An 18,764-nucleotide genomic window follows, 5' to 3' on the forward strand; every position below is an offset into this window, starting at 1 on the left:
GAGCACGTCGTCGGCGTCGGTTACAGTAATTTGCTCGGAGACTCCCTTTCTCTTCATTTGCGGAGGAGAAGTCTGCATGGAAGTGTAGTATAGAGGCAGGGAGTATTTAATTAGATAAATCAATGTGAGTGCTGGTTTGATACGCGTGTATGGTGATTCCATTTCGGAGTGGAGTTAATAATTCAATCCTTGTGTGGGCATGTTTGAATGTTGGGTGAGTGTAATTAGTACTGTGGATTTTGAAAAATTAAAAATTTTAATTGTTAGTAAATTTATAGATTTATAGGTTTGAAAGTTTGAAGATTTGAAAATATAAAAATATAAAAATATAAAAATTTTTATACTGTTGATTAGGAAAATCACTTTTTATGGTAATTTTGTTTTTCCAAATGTATTTTTGAATATCTGAATTTACACAAACAGTCACAATCTAGTAATTAACAATAACTGTTTTTATTTCATGTATATTTATGTATAACTATAAACTGATTTAATAATAGCTATTATAAGTATACAATTTTATACTTTTTTAACACTTGCAAGGTAGACATAGAATTTTATAATCGTAAAATGATTTACTTTTTGTGTTATACATTTTGTAAAATTTCTCCAGAGAAGTAATGTTGTATTAACTAAAATAAGCAAAAATCCACCGGTGCTTCACCGGTACTTCACCGGAGTGAAGCAGAACTTTCCTACCAAGTTTCAATAGCGTTTGTCGAGTATGTTGCATTATCATGCAGCAGGATAACCTTGCAACTTCTTCTCCTCCTTTCCCACTACATGGCTTTTTTTCTTCTAGTACCTGTTGTAAACTCCAAGTTGCTTGGTGTATCTTATTACTACAGTTGTCTGACCAAATGGGAGGAGTTCGTAATACGAAATTCCTGTTTGTACCCAATATGTGCGCAAAAGACCCTTTCTCGAGTGAACACTTCACTACTTGCATACAACACGCTTCGCAATTTTCATTTCTGAACAAAACAACTGGCAATAAGTTAATTAATAAGTAGACTTTCTCCAACCCTCCAATCACTGTTTTATTAATTCATTTCATATTTCGTAAGTCGAAAAATTATCTACCGAAATTGAACTACATTTTGCATTTTATTAGTCTGGAAAATAAAATTTTGAATGAACGTAGACAAGTCCAAAAGATGAAGAATACTACAGTATTTAACTACATCTTTTGATAGAATCATTAATCATACATACAAAACGTCCCATTGTTCCTTAAAGATTGATACATAAAATGACGAAGTTTGAATTTGATGTATCTGTTTGTTTGATTGCAAAAAATTCTCATATATTCCATCTCTTTTTAACAAAACGAAAAGATTCATTAACGAAGGTTTTCTTTGAGATCGCCGGTTGAATTTAATTACTTTGAGAATGTGATTCTAATTCCATTACATTGACCTTTGATTATACGGGCCGGAAAAGGAAGGGACAAAGTTAAATTTATCTCTGATCTTTCCATTTTCTTCGCTATCCCACGCGGAAGATTTAATTTAATAGTATGATGCTAGAAGCAAAGATTGTGGTCTGCGAATGAATATTTAAATTGAAATTATATCGGCACTGAAAAAAATATAGAGTAATCTATGCGTCATTTAATTGAAAGAACTCCGAGAACATTAATTAAAGGTTGTCGATTCGAGTGTATAAGAAAAACTGAATCGTAAAAAACGCTACTTATTATTCAAATTTATTACTGCATGGACTATTTTACATTTACAGGCTGTATATTTGCAATTACAACTGTTCTAATGTTCTGCTGTCAAACTTTATTTAGTTTAAATAGAATATTTGTCTGCGGATATCTGAGCATAACTATCAAATCAGAACATTTAAATACCAATCATATTTTACAATATGGAGCAATTTATTTCATAACGAAGTAAAAACAGTAAATAAAGAAAATAATAAGTTATGATTTATTATAATGATTACTCTTTTAACAGCAGCTCATAAATTCTAAAAAAGTTTTGTCCCCTCAACTTATTATCATAAAAATTAATACCCCATTTTTAATAATATTATAATGGCACCTCTATACGGCTAATTTGCCAGTAAAAGTAAAAATAGTGTGATTAATAAATTCTTTTGGTTCTCGGTTATTGTTACAATTAAACGTAGCTATTCAGGGAAATGACGTGAACACGAGAAACACCACAGCAAGACTCCGACAAGATTCGAATACGAACATTGCCTCCCGCGAGGAGCTCGTGCCATTTTCGAAAACTTAACTCCAAGGAAAGTGGATCCAGCGAGCTCGTGGCTCGCGGCGAGCAAACTTCATAACTGTCTAGCAACAGGAAAATTTTTGTTAAAATTATTTCCATGCTTATTTGAGAACGAAACAATTCTCGCAGGGACGATATTTCGTCTACAATCGCGTGAACATTATGAACAAAACTTTCCTAAATATTTTTCTCGCTTATTCAATGAAAGGAGAACATCTGAGTTATGGAAAACGAAGAAATTGTGTTATCTGGTTATATCGCAAATTAAAAATCGTTTTTCTTGGAAAATGTGGAATCAAGAATTAACAATTAATTTTGTTGGAAAATATGAAGTTAATATTCATTAATATTGTTTATTAATATATAGATATTTAGTAGGTTTGTAAATATTTGAGATTTAGTCGATAAAAGTCAGTGGGAAGTGGCTAAACAAGAAGTTATAGAAATCATTGGAAAATAAAAATTTTTAGTTTTGAACAACATTTCTTCATACTATTGCGACGTATGTTTTTCTTATAACTATTTTATATTCTGTTACAAATCTTCATTTGCCAATAGACAAATTATTAATGGAAAAAATCATGAGAAAGAATTTTCACTTTTTTATTATAGTATCCAAAATTCAAACAATTTTAAATTCCACCTTCTTTTCTTACTTTATCGAAGGATATCTTTGTACCAAAGTATTTAATTCGAATGTTTGAATGGAAAACACATGGATTCCTTAATTATTTATAAAGTACCATTTTCCTAGAAACCTGAATGATTCACGTTTGAATTCATTTGTTTCGAGAGGAATTCGAGAACTAAGTGAGAAATACAGTTCACTTTCGGACGTTCTACGAAAAATATTTCAGAATGGGAACGAAAGTGTTATGGATACGCGGCTTTCGTGAATTATCGACATAGCCCAAATGAATGGTTTGGGGAACGATACGATAAGGGGTCGATATTCAAAGAGAAATTATAAACCGATTGTACATTGCCTGCGGTGAAGCTCTTAATCATGCTAGAGTGTAGTGCATCGTTTATACGGTTCTCAGTTTTACAAGTGTTTTCAAAGGAAAAACAGATTAATTTCTATGGTCGTGGCTTAAAGGCTAATGCATCGTAAAGCGCGCGTTTATTAACTACGTCCCAGATATGAAATTTTTTACTGCGATCAGGACGCATTGAAAATTTGTTTGCGTTTGACATGTGTTTTGATCACTTCTACGGACCAATGAGAACGTTTGTTTATTTTTCATTACTGGTCTGTAATTCGCGAATAAAAAATTCTCTTTGAACGAAATATGCACTGTCGAATGCATACTAATTTTCAGGGAAATTACCTTTTTCTTTGATTATTATAGGTTAGAATACACTAATTTTCCGTCCAAAAGATTCTCTTTCATTTAAAAAAATGAAGGAGAAAAAAGGTTTACTGTTTTTTATAATACCGTAACATGTAGATATTTTATGTTTTTAATATTTTAGAACGAAATACTATATATTTCTTAATAAGCAGTATAAAACTTTCATTAATTATCGTTGAAACCATTGTGTAGTTGGAATGATTAGATTGGAATTTCCTATAAAAGCTTTAACAGTGCATTTTTTGAAATTTCATGACTTTCAATGCATTCAGCTATATTAATCTATTTAACTATCACTCACAAAAGTTTTCCATAATTTAAATATTAGTAAACCAAGAAACATAAACTCAGTAATTCCAATCGTTTCCATAATTTTACAGTCGAATAAAGAAATACAGTGATTTTTGTATCTGGATTTTTAAAAATTTCTCGTTTCGTTCAATATTTTTAAGCTACTTTAAGATAAGTTAAAAGTGAAAATTGCGTTGAAACGATAAATCATGCACTCGAACGTTGAAGGCTTAACGGGAAATGACTTTATAAGATATTTTCAGGTCGGCATAATACCTGGTCTCCGAAGGGTTAATCCCACTAATCGTGCTCGCGAGCCATTTATCAGCCCCTTAATTACTGCTCGTCGATTTTTAATCATCATTAGGGGCAGCGTTTCCGTATAAGGCGGTAACGCTAATAATAGATAATCCATAGGACACCGAGTGGCTGTGGTAACCAGGATCAAGAAATCAGGATCGATACGGAGATTAAATATTCAATCGCGGCAGGAAGTTGAATATATCAACGAGTTGGTTGAGCGAAAGAAAAGCAAAAATGTTGGGCGAGTTCAGAAGTTTTGACGAATTTTTTTAAACATTAATAAACTAAATATTGGTTCAAAATAGTATTATATATTATTCTACTATGCCAAATAAATGAATAATTAAAATTTAGTAATAAATATATGATCAAAAAATAAATTGAACACATTAAATAAGTGAATAATTAAAATTATCAATTAAATGTTAGTAACAAGAAACAGTAATACTTCCTTCTCTCATATTTTTCTAATGAAAGAACAAATCTTTCGAATATAGAATTATCAAAAATTTACAGAACATACAGAATAAAACCGTGGTGGTACATGTTTTATTACCTAATATCAATATTACTAAAGTTTTCAATTTTACTACAGTTTATTATAGTTCACAATATATTTTCAACAAAAAAAAAAAACATTCGATAAATTGACGCCATAGAATAATAGAAATTTTAAACGATCATTTCATCGAATCCAATAATAACAAAACAGAGAGACACGCCGTTGCAGTGGAAATATCGTTGGTTCAAGGGGCGTAAAACTAACGGACGCGGTTCTCGGTTAAGTCCAACAACGCTGGGAGAATTTTCCGAAATTTACTTCTGCACTTTACGTCTGGATGAAGCTGTTCTACCTGGGCCCTGGCAAAAGGGAAAACCGGAATAAAGACATTGTTAGCGGACCGGTGCATGTACAATGGTTGGAACTTTGTTATTTATTGATCGTTACTCGTGCGGAAATCGAGGGCGTCGCTGAATGCATACTTATCGAATGCTGTTCGGTTTCCGTTCAAAGATCCCGGTACGTTCTCAGAAAATTTCGGAGCCAACCGAAGCACGCCTTCGCGAAACGAGACGGGGAGGACCGCCCGGAAAATCGGGACGTGGTCTGCTAAACGCCCGATCGATTCCTATCGAACGGTGTTCTCCTAATTGCGATCACGAAACAGATTCCCGTGAACGAGCCCGCTCGAAATACACGTGGAATTAACGGGGACCGATTTGCTTCGCGCATTAGTAGCCAGGACTACGTTTGCTTCGAACATTGATGCCGGGAGATCGGTTTGGTTTAACCCTTACCTCAGTAACCGAGATGTCTCGTAATATTCTAACATTTTAACGTAAATTTGTTATTTTCCAAGCGTAAGATAGATGAGGGAGTATTGGAATAATTGAGATCCGAAGGGATTCCGTTAAATTTTCGAAGGAAATTCTGTTATTGTTTTACTTTGGGACGAAATTGAGTTGAACCGAATAATCAAGCGTAAATTGTAACGAAACGCTTCAGTGATAGAGTAATCTCAGCATTCAAATTAAGTGAGTGATTTATTTTATAAAACAAATTCTGAATTATTATTGGTGTAGGTAAAGGTACAATTCAAGCGGTTTGAAATTTTTAATTACACTGTGGGGTATATTATTTCGTCAGTTGTCTAAGGGTTAAGATGTTAAGGAGCCGAGATAATTTTACTTAGCTGTACTCAGACTTATATTGCTAAAAATGATCGATACAAGAGAGAATTGGAATGGCAGAATTATTTCAGTTAAAGGCGTTGACTGTATTTCCTTTCCTTTCGTAACGTCATCATTTTAATTATTTGGTATATCGAGGTGTTTGCATTAACATTTTTATATCGAAAAATCACTTGTGAATGATAATTGTATGTACGAATGTAACCGGGTTTGATATCGCTTCTATGTAGTCACTTTTTTATTGGGCGTCGAAGTTAACACGTTAACTGCCGAACTAACAGTCCTGTACGGCCAACAAAATATCGCCCGATTTTATTACTTAAAAGGACAGGATTAGAAGTCTATTTTACACTCCTTGGATGTCGTACGGGAAACCTTGAGGATATATTTAGATCTTTTAGTTGTGGCATAAAGAATGACCAATCATGTACGACCCGTAGCACAACTATGCTATCATTAGGAATTTTATAGCTGATACAGTAAACTTAGCGAAGGTTATTGTGTTTTATTAGCATAGAATTTTTGCAGTAATAGATAAAATTACTGTCGTAATTAGTGTCGAAATAAATAACAAATAATTAAAGTAATTTTTATACATTAACATGGAACATGTTCTCAAGGTTTCTTAAAAAATGTGAAAAGATTTTTTTGATATATTTAAAAATAGTCAATATAGTAGTAATTGAAAAAAATGGGGCTTTTTTAATTTATAATATTACAATCAACAATGATAATGATGAATAATATTACAAGTATCGAGGAAAGAATGAACGTGAAACATAATACAGGATCGCGGTATTTGAAAAAAAAAGTGACTCACGAATAATCGTTACTTAAGTTGACACTTAAAGTGGTAGCTAAACGACTGACATCATTCGACTTATCGTCGCAGTTATTTTATAATGACACAGGGACAAACGGACATACACTGCTTGGCTTCTCAACCGTGTCCGCGTTTTTCTCGTGCCCAAGGTGACAACAGGCCAGATATAATAAATGAAATAAGTTCAGGGATATTATTGAAAGTGGTGCGAATTCCAATATGCCTGACGGATCAAAATATTGGCTATATGCGGTTCTGCATTACTCTGGCATCTGGTAATTACTGCTTAGGAAGCTGGTAGGAACGATCACGTAGCAATCAGTTATGCTACGGCTAATTGAACTGTTCCCTAGTATATATTGAATATTTAAGCCTAGATAAATAAGGAAATGAAAGAATGTTTTTCATTTTCAATTTAAACCCGGAAAAGATATTTATTTTGTTCAAACTTTTCGTAATTAAAAAGCATTAGTTGGCTATTTTAGATCCTTAATAAGACCGCCAAGATTATTAGCTTCTTTTCTTGTTGCGAAATAAAATTTCTTAGTAAAAATGCAGTAGTTTGAAAATTTTACATTCATGTTTTATTTATGCATGACAATTGCTCTTATTGCAATTGTTCACACTAACGGAAATATCTTTTACGACTAACAATTAAATAATTATTATATGTACTTGGCTTTTTCAATCAAATGCTCTCTATCAAGGGTTATATAGTATAATTACCTTAAAAAATCTAATTTTGGTATTCTCTGAAAACATTTTTACAACTTATAATACTAAACGACGTATTAATGAAGTTTTTTAAAAAAAAATCTAAAAGTACTAGATACTAAACCAATATTTTTACCAATACTCTAACTGCATCATGAAACCACGTTACACAAACATTTCACACACCGGTCGGCCCGACAAGCCGCTAAAAATTTCCATAAAACGATTTACGCCGTTCCGTTTCATACACTCTCCAATTCCGCGAACGCATAAAATCCGCGGGGTCTACAACAAATAAAACCAGCCATCTTGTCGCGAACGAGCAAAAAGTCCCGACATCGTGGCAGCGTGGTCGGCTAACGGATCATTACAGCAGCCTTTCGATCCTTCTAAAAGGAAGAAAAAAGAAACTATTCCTGATCATTCTTTCCGCGGACCGCATAAAACTGTGAAATTTTGTAAATAAAAGTTATTTATCGGATTTTCAACTTTTAAATCATATCTTTTCTGCTTCGGTTAGCTTTCTGCATTAACACTTTGATTCTGTAGTAAGAATTCAGTTTTAACAGTTATTTCGCATTCGACTAATGAATGTTTCGGAAGATCGTACATCTTTAAAGAGAAGCTTAAGACATTTGTTTTGTGCATTATACAGACAAAATGTGATATTGAATCCCTTGATTTATGATTTCTTTTTTTAATGAGATCGACCTGACTACATTGTTATCAATAATTTTTTTATAATAAGAGAAAATTCCAGTCTTACCTCATCTCAACGTATACTTTAAGCTGTGATCATTAATAATAGAAGAATAATATGTAATTTACACTCAAAAGAATTGAATAATAGTCATGTTTATTAAATTCTATTTGAAATCTTCGTCACGGGTCTCGCGCGATATTCTAGGGCAAGTGGTTAACATTAGAACACTTGGTTTTTAAAATCGTTTCATATATATATCTGATATTTTAAAAATATTAATAACCACGAAATAAGAAACTTGCGGTTGTTCTACTGTTGACCCCTTGTCCTATAATATCGTGTCAGATTCGTGCTAAAAATGTCAAACTGCATTCGACAAATCTAAATGTTATTTATTTCTCTGAAAAATAAATTAAATATTTTTTCTCTGTTATCAGCCGTTAACGTTTGAACTGAATATAACAAGTAGAATAAGTACCAAATTTTAATCTGCCTAATAAATTATTAACGTTAAATCGTGAGAGGAATCATAGGACAAAGGGTCAAACCCTCGCTCTACTAGTTCCAGCGTTAACGCGCTGACGGCCACGAGAATTTCTAGCGTTTTGAATAGTAATACTTATTCTTTAATAACAAAGGCAAATGATATTGAAAATAATAATGATTTAGTATTACATTAGTCGTATCACGCTATGATTTAAAATCAAGTATTTTATTGTAATTGTTCTTCAGTAATTTGGAAGCTCCATCATCGGTGACCGTGGCAGTTAACGTGTTAATCTGTACGAATCTATAGGAATTCGAACGGTTCCATTCAATCCTCGGTTCTTCTCGGCAGTTTATTTCGCTGTGGACCCTTTATCGGGCCGCTATCCGTCTCGGTGTCCCTGGGAGAGCGGCGGGCGACATTTTTTCTTCTCGTTCCGGGACGCGTCATCTGGAAAGGGCAGGCTCCGCGGGGAATGCAGGGCGGCGTAGACGGCGGACGGTGTCTGGGGGATGGAAGGGTTAGGTTGTCCGTGCAATCGGCGGGATAGTCCGGACCCGCGATTTGGCAGCGATCCACCGGCGGCTCTCCGGGCTGGACCACGGCCAACTTTCCCTCGGCCGGATAGGGATTTCGGTTCGATGTGCGGCGACAATATTCTACGTTTATACGGGAACCGGTGTGTCCCAAACTCCCCCTGCCCCCCGTTCCTTTCCCACCGATGTCGCTCAACCCCTTCATCCCTTACTTCGCCAACGTTCGATCGTGCGGGTCGGGCGTCGCGCTGCCATTGTATCCAACACTCGAAGCTGCCGGTTCATTTCATTGCCCCATAGGCAACGACTTAGCGAGTGATGAATTATACAGGGTGCCAAGGAAATAGGCGGCCAAACTTTGGTGTTGAGTGCTACTGTAACTACGGAAGGGAAAGGTTAAATTAACATGGGTCTAGAAACTATTAGTTTCCCAGGTTTTTTCGAACCCCTAGCCCTAGCTTCTCTAAATACGCTCAACCAGGATACTTTATTATTTATAATTCATTAGAAACAGAGGAAAATTCTACACTTATTCTGTGTCTACGTTTACTCGGAAACAGTAGAATCAATAATAGGAAAATAATATTCAGTCCAGACTTGGAAGAATTAAGTGATATTTGTATTTGTTAAATTCTATTTGAATTCTTCGCCACGAGCTTGACACGATATTGTAGGGAAAAGGGTTAATGTCTCCAACGCACTTTATAGTTTGTCCAGAATGGACATTTGGTAAATTATTTTATTAGTTTTGAAGGATGTAGCAGATAGATGCTTTCTCAACAGAATGAATCCATATTGTAGTCGCTCCTTCTGTTGTGGGGAGAAGATCGTTGGGATGCTTTCTGTGTAATCTTCTAGGAAGATCTTTTAAATTTAGCTTATTTTCTTCTATAGATCTGATCATAAGAGCATTACGTATTTGCTCGTTCCTCGCTTATCAGGGAGCGTTTACTATAGTTCTTAGTATGGTGGATGCAATGCTTCTATTTTTGCTGTGGCTGCCACGCCCCATAGTTTTTCATTTTGAGAGAGTGTGGTGGAAACAGTCCGTCTATTTTAAATGTTTAGATTCATACTGATTTATTATTGACACTTTGACTACCACGTTCTTTGAATTCTAGTGACTTCTTATATGAAACATATTTACATTAACACTAGCTTTACGGAATGCGTCAATTTGACGTATATCGAATTTTATAAACATTATTTAATAATTCCTTATGTTGATTTTGATTGATACCGTTACACGAATATGTATCCTAATCATCCTACCTAGTGTCAAATATAAAACATGCCGGTAGTGTCTTAAATTCTAAATCTGACACCTGTTCTAACTGATGTAAATAGAAATGTGAATTATTTCAGAAGGAAAGAGTTTCGAGCCTATTTATTTGATCTTCTTTTATTTCATAAACATAATAGGACGCGGTACCAAAGTTTAACTACCTATATCCTTTACACCCTGTATAGACGCACGTATGAAAACCGTTGAACGTGCCGATGAATGTCTGTACATTACAAGAACGTGGGAGTATGGTGATTCCGGGAGTGATCGGGGAACATGATGGTACATGGAGATTATTGGCCAGAGATTCGAGATTCAGCGCCTGGATGGATTTTCTAGGAATTTGTTAAAAAAGTTTTTTAATGTTTTGGCGAATGTGCTTTAGTATGAGACATTCTGGAATGCGATTTGCAGTGAATGAAATGTTGACATTTTTGTAAATTAATTACGATTTTGACGTGTGATATTTAAACTCATATATTAGCGATATAAGAAATTATTATTCTACATTGTTTTCGTTTTTTGCTGTTCCAGAGAATTCCTACTTTACACATTTATTGATTTAGAGATATTAGAGTTATTAAAAATCAATAATTCTAACGTAGGAAAGACATAATCTATAATAATAAAAAAGTATCTTCTTGTTGTTTTTAATAATTAAGAATTTCTAGTGAAGTTTTTAGGAAGAGAAATGTTTCGATGTAATATTTACTTATTGAGAATTTATGGAAACTGATGTTAATTAATAAAACTTAATGGAAAAAGTTGATGGACACTTTGCAAGTTCAAAGGTTGAACTTTTAGCCAAATGCCACTGACTTCTTCGACCAAGCCCATTGTGGGTCGGTTCACATCTTCGGAGTTCATCGATTCCAGTGTTCCGCCAACTTCACGTTCCCGACTTCACGGAACAAACTTTCTTGCGGGTACCCTCGTCTGCTCTCCCCCTTACTGCAGATATCTACTTACTTTCCCTCCCGTTATTGTCGGTCGTTTTTATTGTTCGCTGAGGAGTGTAATTCAATTTTTGAACGGGCTGTATTTCCCTGCGGGCATTTGTCATGTTTATGAACTAATTCGCAAATTTATATAAATCTTCAGTACCACAAAAGAAATGTTATTTAACTTAAGTTCAAATTAAAATTAGAAATTATTTTAACAAAAATTTCAATAATATTTAAAAACTTATATATTTAATACTAATATTGTTAAGGCAATTACGTTTTATTGCTAATTAAGAAAACTTTTCTACTCGCCATAACAACAGTGTAACTAATCTGTAATATTCAAAAAATTCTACAGTGGGACAATATCGAATTGCACTCACTTAAAATAAAGTGTACGGAAGTTTTAAATGCATTAAGGAAATATGAAAATGGTATTTCAAAGGTTTTTTTATTTACAATGCACGATACCTTTTTAAACCAACCTGTGTCTGTAGAAAGTAACAAAATGCTTGGCAATTATAAAAGAATTACAATGCAGCAATTGTGGTACAATGAGAATATGCACAAAGCTATTACAGATATCGTGGAATTGGATGAATTCCGTTGCTGCAGATGCTAGGGGCAGTATTGGGTATTGTACCTGGTTTTACCTACGCCACGGAGCAAAATCGCATATTTGAACCTCCATTTCAAATCGCCTCGCTTACATCTTCAATTTCTTCCATTTGAAAAAATAATGCGAACTACAGTTTACAAAAGAAATTATTATAATTAATCACAATTCTAATTTACTTCTTATTTCGCTAATTTCAGAATTATGACATTTGATTTTTCAAATCAAACACAATTGTTATTGTCACCTGCCCTCCCCCTTCCGCAAATGACGAAATAAATTTTCTCCACTAATGACGACCCAAAAGAAGGTCATAAAGATTTCAATATAAAATAAGAACGTTGTGACAAGTAACAGAGGTAACAATTTATTTAAAAAATAGGATGTTCCTTCTATCTTTATATTCATCCCAATTAATCGGAGTCAATCGTTCCAATCACGGTTTTAATAATGTTCCATTTCGCAAGCTGAATCATCGCAACAAATTTACCGGCAAACACTTCCTCTCCGCTGTTTGAGTCAACTCTTGACCCCTATCGGGAACTTTGGAAATTTATTGATCAACCCTGCTATATTCTTCGAAACTTCTTCGATCCAATAACGTTTACATTTTTTTGTGACCATTCTGTTTGTTCTTCTTTCGATTCAGTCGCATTCTCATTTTGTCGAAGACATCTTTCAATTTGGGTATAATATATACATAAATAATAATCGACCGATCAAGCTTCCAAATTGCTCGAAAACAATCACAAGAATTTAGTCGCATAAGTGAAATAATAGTAATAATAAAAAATAATAAAACTGAATAATAGTGTATCTTGGTCTACGACAAAATCATCCCCGAGATACTGCAACTGTACGAATTACCGATGATGTATTACTTATGTCAGAATGTAGATATTTACATAAAGATTCGCGGTAAAAACGTAATGAAAAATTCGTACATTTTTAAAACATACGAGGAACTTCAAGAATAAAACGCGTAGCTAAAACATGCTTAACATTTGGGATAGCTCAGCACGTTTCGAGTGTTCCAAGGGTAAAAAAATTATTATGACATTTTTCCATATTCAGCTACCTCAAACAGCAAACATTGTACAGTTTACATAAAATTTTCAAAATGGTCTTTCGGCCGCCAGATACAGGAAACACCGCAACTGTGCACCGTCAAAAACGGGAGTCGCGGTAGAGAAAGATCCGCTTGTTGGTTATCCGTTTCGCTTGGCCTTTGTTCGCGCGTTATAATTCAACGATACACTGACCCGATCTAGTAATAGCCGCGGGCGCCATGCTTGACAAGGATCAGCTTACCGCTTTGTCGGTTTCCGGTTGCTGTGTCCGTGGCCACAGTCATCCCCCACCGCGCGACCGGGGATATTAGTCCATTCCGATGAATCGATACGTTTATCGAATAACAAATCGAGTGTCCATTGTGCGACAGTGATAAAAAAATTCGCGTGCGTTCGTGCGAGGGCGATCGAATGTTCGTAATTAGAATCGAATGAGAACGTGGCTACGGTGTCCGCGTGAATATCATTTAAAATTGTGAATCGTTATACTTCAAAACATCTTTTGCGGATATTTTTGTTTGAAAATCGCTCTTCTTGTACAGTTGGCATTGCGACTTATACGCAGGTACGTGTTTTTAGGTATTTTCATTTCAGGTTTAATAATTATCGATTGAAAGTGTTTGTGAATTGTCAGCTGTTGAAAATCGTGCGAGGCTAATTACTGTAATTAATCGGTGATTAGCTAGAGATAGATTATTAATTGGGATATTAATCATTTGTGTATTGATATTTTCAAACAGGCTCTTCTGAATTCTTATTGACTTTAACTTATAGTAAAAATAGTAATATAAGAAAGTAAACCTCAAGAATAATCGCGAAAGTACATATTCTTCATTAACCCTTCCGAGATGGATACTTTTTAAGGGAAATAAAAGAGCTGGTCTACATTTCTAATACTTCAGTTGACGAGTTGATTAAAAATAATAGGATAAAACAAATAAAAATTCAGTTTTTATACTTCAGCATCTATGTTTACTTGATCTATGTTTACTTACACATCTGTGTCCCAATAGTCTCGAAAGGGTTAAGCAAAAGTTTGATGCGTCCAATATAATTTAAATGCACTACCGAAACAGAATCGGTTGGCGAGGCTCGTCGTGAGTTAGATAATAAATCATTTGAAATCGATCGATAGCGGAATTACTCGATTCTATTGGCTAGCAGTAATTTCGTGGCAATGTGCCTCCGCAATCGAAAGATCCGCGAACCTCCATTCTTCTCAGCGGCAGCTACCCGACTCGCTTCGTGTACACGTAGTCAATTTTTTAATAGGAACGCGGCCGGGACAATAATTCACGGTTGGATTCTTATTCGCGTGGCGCAGCAGAAATGTAAAACGAAGGGGTCGCTGAAGATACAGTGTCCGTAATTGCGAATCATCGGTCGGTGAATGGTAATGTAATAAGTGACGTCGATAAGGAAAGCTAGTTCGAGCCCCGGATGAAAACCGCGGGGAAACGGAATCGTTAGGTCAGCAACGTAAAATTGCTGAGCGGTGGCAAAAGACGTAAAAGGGCAAAGGGGTATAATGGATATTGGACGAGAAGTCCGGGGAGCGAAAAGAACAAAAGAAGAAAAAAAAAAAGGAAATGGAGAATAGGAAGAAAAAGATAAAAGAAGGAATTAAATCCGTTTGCTCGTCACCTTATCGTTAAGTCATAATTGTGAGGCCGAGATCCGATCGTTTGTACGCTTTGCCGAGGAAGCATTAAAACGCTCCGGCCTTCGATAAAACACCGGAGAGAAGAATTACGCGGGAAACGTTGATACATAGCTAGATAAAGAAGAGAGGGAGATCAAGTTCAATGGATTTCTCGTAAGCCCCGTAAGGAATACCGAACGGTCGTCTTATCTGGAACGATATTTGTAACCGAGATTCCGATTCCTACCAATTTACGTTGCACTTTTCAAGCTGCCCGCCGCAATTAGAGTACTCCGTGTTGATTCAGGATCGGTTTTGAAGAACTTCCACTGAACTCTAGTCTTCCTGACGGTACATTTCGATGGTTACAGTAGGACCCCGATTACCCGAGTCTTTCCTTGATTTGAATTATTGAATTTTGATCATCGACAAACTCAATAGTTTGGATCCTTAGGTAATACCTCAAGATATATAAGATCTAGTTTTGCTAACACGTTTTGAAGAATTTTTTTTTCTGTCTCTGTCTGTGATGATTTTCTAATTAATTTGGATAACTGAGATTCTATTGTAATAGCGAAGGTAACGTATTTAAGTCGGTTTTAAACAAATTCAGGAGACGCGTGATTTATTTAATTTAATAAAATAGTAAAATTTGATTTAAGATATTATTAAATACTATTTGATTGAGAATAACCTTTGATTAATTCTTTTATTTTATAAAATTTCATTTTGATTTCACTGTGTATCAAGTTTAATTCATCCGACTCTGCCTTTTTTAAAGTAAGCACATTGTAAAATTATTGAAATCTCTGTTTTTGACGCGAAGCAATTTTTATCGCTAAATAGACGGGTTAGGCATTACTGTGACTGTAATATCCTATTAACTATTCGTAACTGACTTGAACGTAGTTAGCGCAATTTAATCGCGCTCAATTTTCACAGAAACAGTTCCATTTCCTGGAAAACAATGGAAACGGTAGCTTTATTTCCCGTTACTAAAGAACAGATAGCTTTTACAGGAATGTATATAGAATTTCTTCTTCTACAGTTGTCCTATTATTTTGTTGCAAAGCACTGTTAATTCATCCCGTAGGTAATATAATTTTTTTCTGCTTTTCTGCGTAGCAAATAATATGATTTTTTCGCGGTGAAAATGAATAAAAACTCGTTCAATGCTGATTCCAAACGTTCCTTGTCGTTGAATATTTTATCCGTTAAAAATGCTGCAACGGTCGAAATAATCGTTATGTGCAATGTCAAAGGAACACGATGAACGCAACACGCTGAATATTAACCCGGACACACGCATTTCACTGCAGTTAACTGAAAGTACAGCTTTTAGTGATTGCACGACTGCATCTTTCAAAATGCACGAAGTCAATTTTTATCTATCTATCCAGATTAGCCGAACTTTGGTCGAAATTTTCCTTTAATAGAATTTTGTCAATATTTCGTGTGATATGAAAGCTTTTGATATCGGAAATTCGGAAATGGAAATACGCAGTCTATCGCATCGTGGTACAAAATTATTGATTCCTTATTATCAAATTCATCTGTCCAACGTATTTTTCTTTCACCTAACAAAGTATTGCACATGTCAATTTTGCCATTCGAAATTCAATGCCTAACGAGAGCTTGAATCCACACACATGTAAATTATTCTAACCCCAACTACCCAACTGAAGCAATTTACATACTTACATCCATCAAACATCCTACGTCTATCGCATAATAAAATTTCAAGTGATCCCCTAGATAGTATTGGATGTTCATATCTGCAACGCGCCGCGTTGCTCTACTGATTCAATGTTTGCGCGCATCAGCAGAGCTACCTCCGAACTCCGAGTCACGACGGTCAGGGTCATCTCTAAGCCTTGGTCATCCTCGCCCTTTCCTTTCCATATTTTAGTAGCCGAATTTCAAGCAGCAAGACAATCGAATTTTAAACTTAGTACCGAAACTCTGTCGAACTCGCTACTCAACAAGTTTTGTATTTACGTTGTCTTCGTGAATAATAATATGTTGTATTTACTCGTGCGACTTCGTGAAATATTAATATATCTCGGCTTATCGATATTTTCACCCGGTATACAACAGTATCTTACACTATTGTCGATATTCAAGGTGAACCACGAAGCGTGATCAGCTTAGATTATTCTGCTACTAGTGGTTCGATCGAAATATTTGTAAGCTAAAATAACATAATTCAAGAAGAGCTTTAAGATGATTGTACCAAATGTTTTGTCAACCCTTTTTCTCCACTTATCAAAGTTACCTTCAGTACACGTAGATCACGAAACACTATTAATACTTCACGTTCGATATCATTGAATGTGTTCCAAGATATAGGATGAAATGTTTACAAACAGTACGCGAGGGATCAAGTTAATGATTAATAATACTAATCTATCAACACCTTTAGAATATCTACACCAGTGTGGCTTGCTATTCCTTTCTAATAATCTTCAAGAATCTTGCAAAACTCTTCCAACCGGGAGTTTTCTTCAGTCTGTTTAGATTCAGAGAAAAATATTTGTTACGATGCTAATCGAATTTGTCTCAGTATCCCACAAAAGATGGGTGTAAAAAAATTAGGTTCACCTATAAAAAGAATTAAAGGTGTTCTTGATAATTCTGAAAAAAATAATCAGCAAAAAATTTGGTAGAATCATCTTAAAGCTCTGAACCATGTTATTTTAGCCAACAAAATTTAATCGCGTTTCGTGGTCCACCCTTATATTCTAATCTCAACTACCGAACGGTAGCAATGTACACACCAAACACATCCATCAAACACTCTGCGTCAATCGCAAGATAAAATTTCAAGTGACCTCCTACACAGTGTCTTACACTTGCCACGAAGAGAATAATTGGACAAAAGCTCGGAGGGATCGCAGCACACTACAGAGCCTAATGAGATTGAAGTGGTCCCTGAAAATTTCAAGAACCAAAGAATGCCTTCCGCCCTTCCAAACGAAACACTTCGCCCGTGAATTTGGTCAGTTGATCCCTCCCGCGGATATAGTATATTTGATTAGTGTCCGAGCGCAGCGCGCAAGGTAGCACGCCCAGGAACCCAGTCCCTCTGTCCAGCACACAAGGACCGAACCGCACTCGACGAGGGCCTTGACAAACGTCATAGCCCCCGAACTTATTACCGCGCGTGTGTGTACGTGCGTAGAGGCAAGCATACTCACGTATTTCATTGAAATAGAAAGGGTATTCGCCGGGCACAGAACAGTTGAGCCTCGCTTTCAGGAAGCTCGTCCATCTGTCGCTGAACGCATGAGGTCCGCCCTTGTCGTGCTGGCACACTCTGCCGACCCGCGAGTACACCGCCTGAAACACAAATGGGGAACCTCCGAACAATTGGCTCCTTCGATTCTTTCCTGCCGCCGTGACAGTGGTCTAGATCAGCGTTTCTTAACCGTTCGAGTACCAGAGGCTTTTAAAAAACACGGTCGAAAAAAGCCGAACAGCATAACGTTCCTTTTATTTCATGTCGAGGAAAGCCAAGCAGAGTGACAGCGCTTGTCTTAATCTATGTTAACACTATTATAAATATATATTAACACGTTGATTGCCGTGGGGGTCACCGGTGACCACCAATCAAATCGAATTACGTAAATTAATCCTTTGCTTCCGAAAATTTTTGCTATAAATATCCATCATTTTCTAATGAAATACTGATGATACTTTTTACACAAATGCAAATAGAAATAATATACGAATCAAGGGACATAATTATTCCATTACAATATTTCATGTATAATTATATTATATTAGCTTCTTACTGAATATCATACTTTATAATTTTGCTATGTTAAATCAAATTCGCGAGCATGCGAATCGCTTTTCGAGTGCAAAGGATTAAATCATATTCGTCACTACTATAAAGTAAATCGTTTCAGGTTATCATTATCCCATATTGTTTGCGTATATTCTAATATTCTTGATGGAAGAATACCCGGTTAATGAACTAATTTGTGGTCCACGGACCCCTGGGGTCACAAAACATAATTAATGGATGCTGTTCACATAATTAAACTGTTCATAC

The 18,764-nt window shown here is 35.4% G+C and overlaps 1 protein-coding gene across 6 annotated transcripts in view; it reads right to left on the reverse strand.

Annotated features, from left to right (window-relative positions):
- LOC116433372 (semaphorin-1A) overlaps positions 1-18,764 on the reverse strand; it is a 635,674-nt gene that overhangs the window by 56,050 nt on the left and 560,860 nt on the right. For all 6 annotated transcript variants that reach the window (XM_076368704.1, XM_076368702.1, XM_076368703.1 and 3 more), the window contains one exon: positions 17,905-18,046. In XM_076368704.1, the coding sequence (XP_076224819.1) occupies positions 17,905-18,046 (142 nt within the window). The remainder of the gene's footprint in view (positions 1-17,904; positions 18,047-18,764) is intronic.

Source organism: Nomia melanderi, chromosome 6, assembly GCF_051020985.1.
Source record: "Nomia melanderi isolate GNS246 chromosome 6, iyNomMela1, whole genome shotgun sequence".
NCBI classification, from domain to species: Eukaryota; Metazoa; Arthropoda; class Insecta; order Hymenoptera; family Halictidae; genus Nomia; species Nomia melanderi.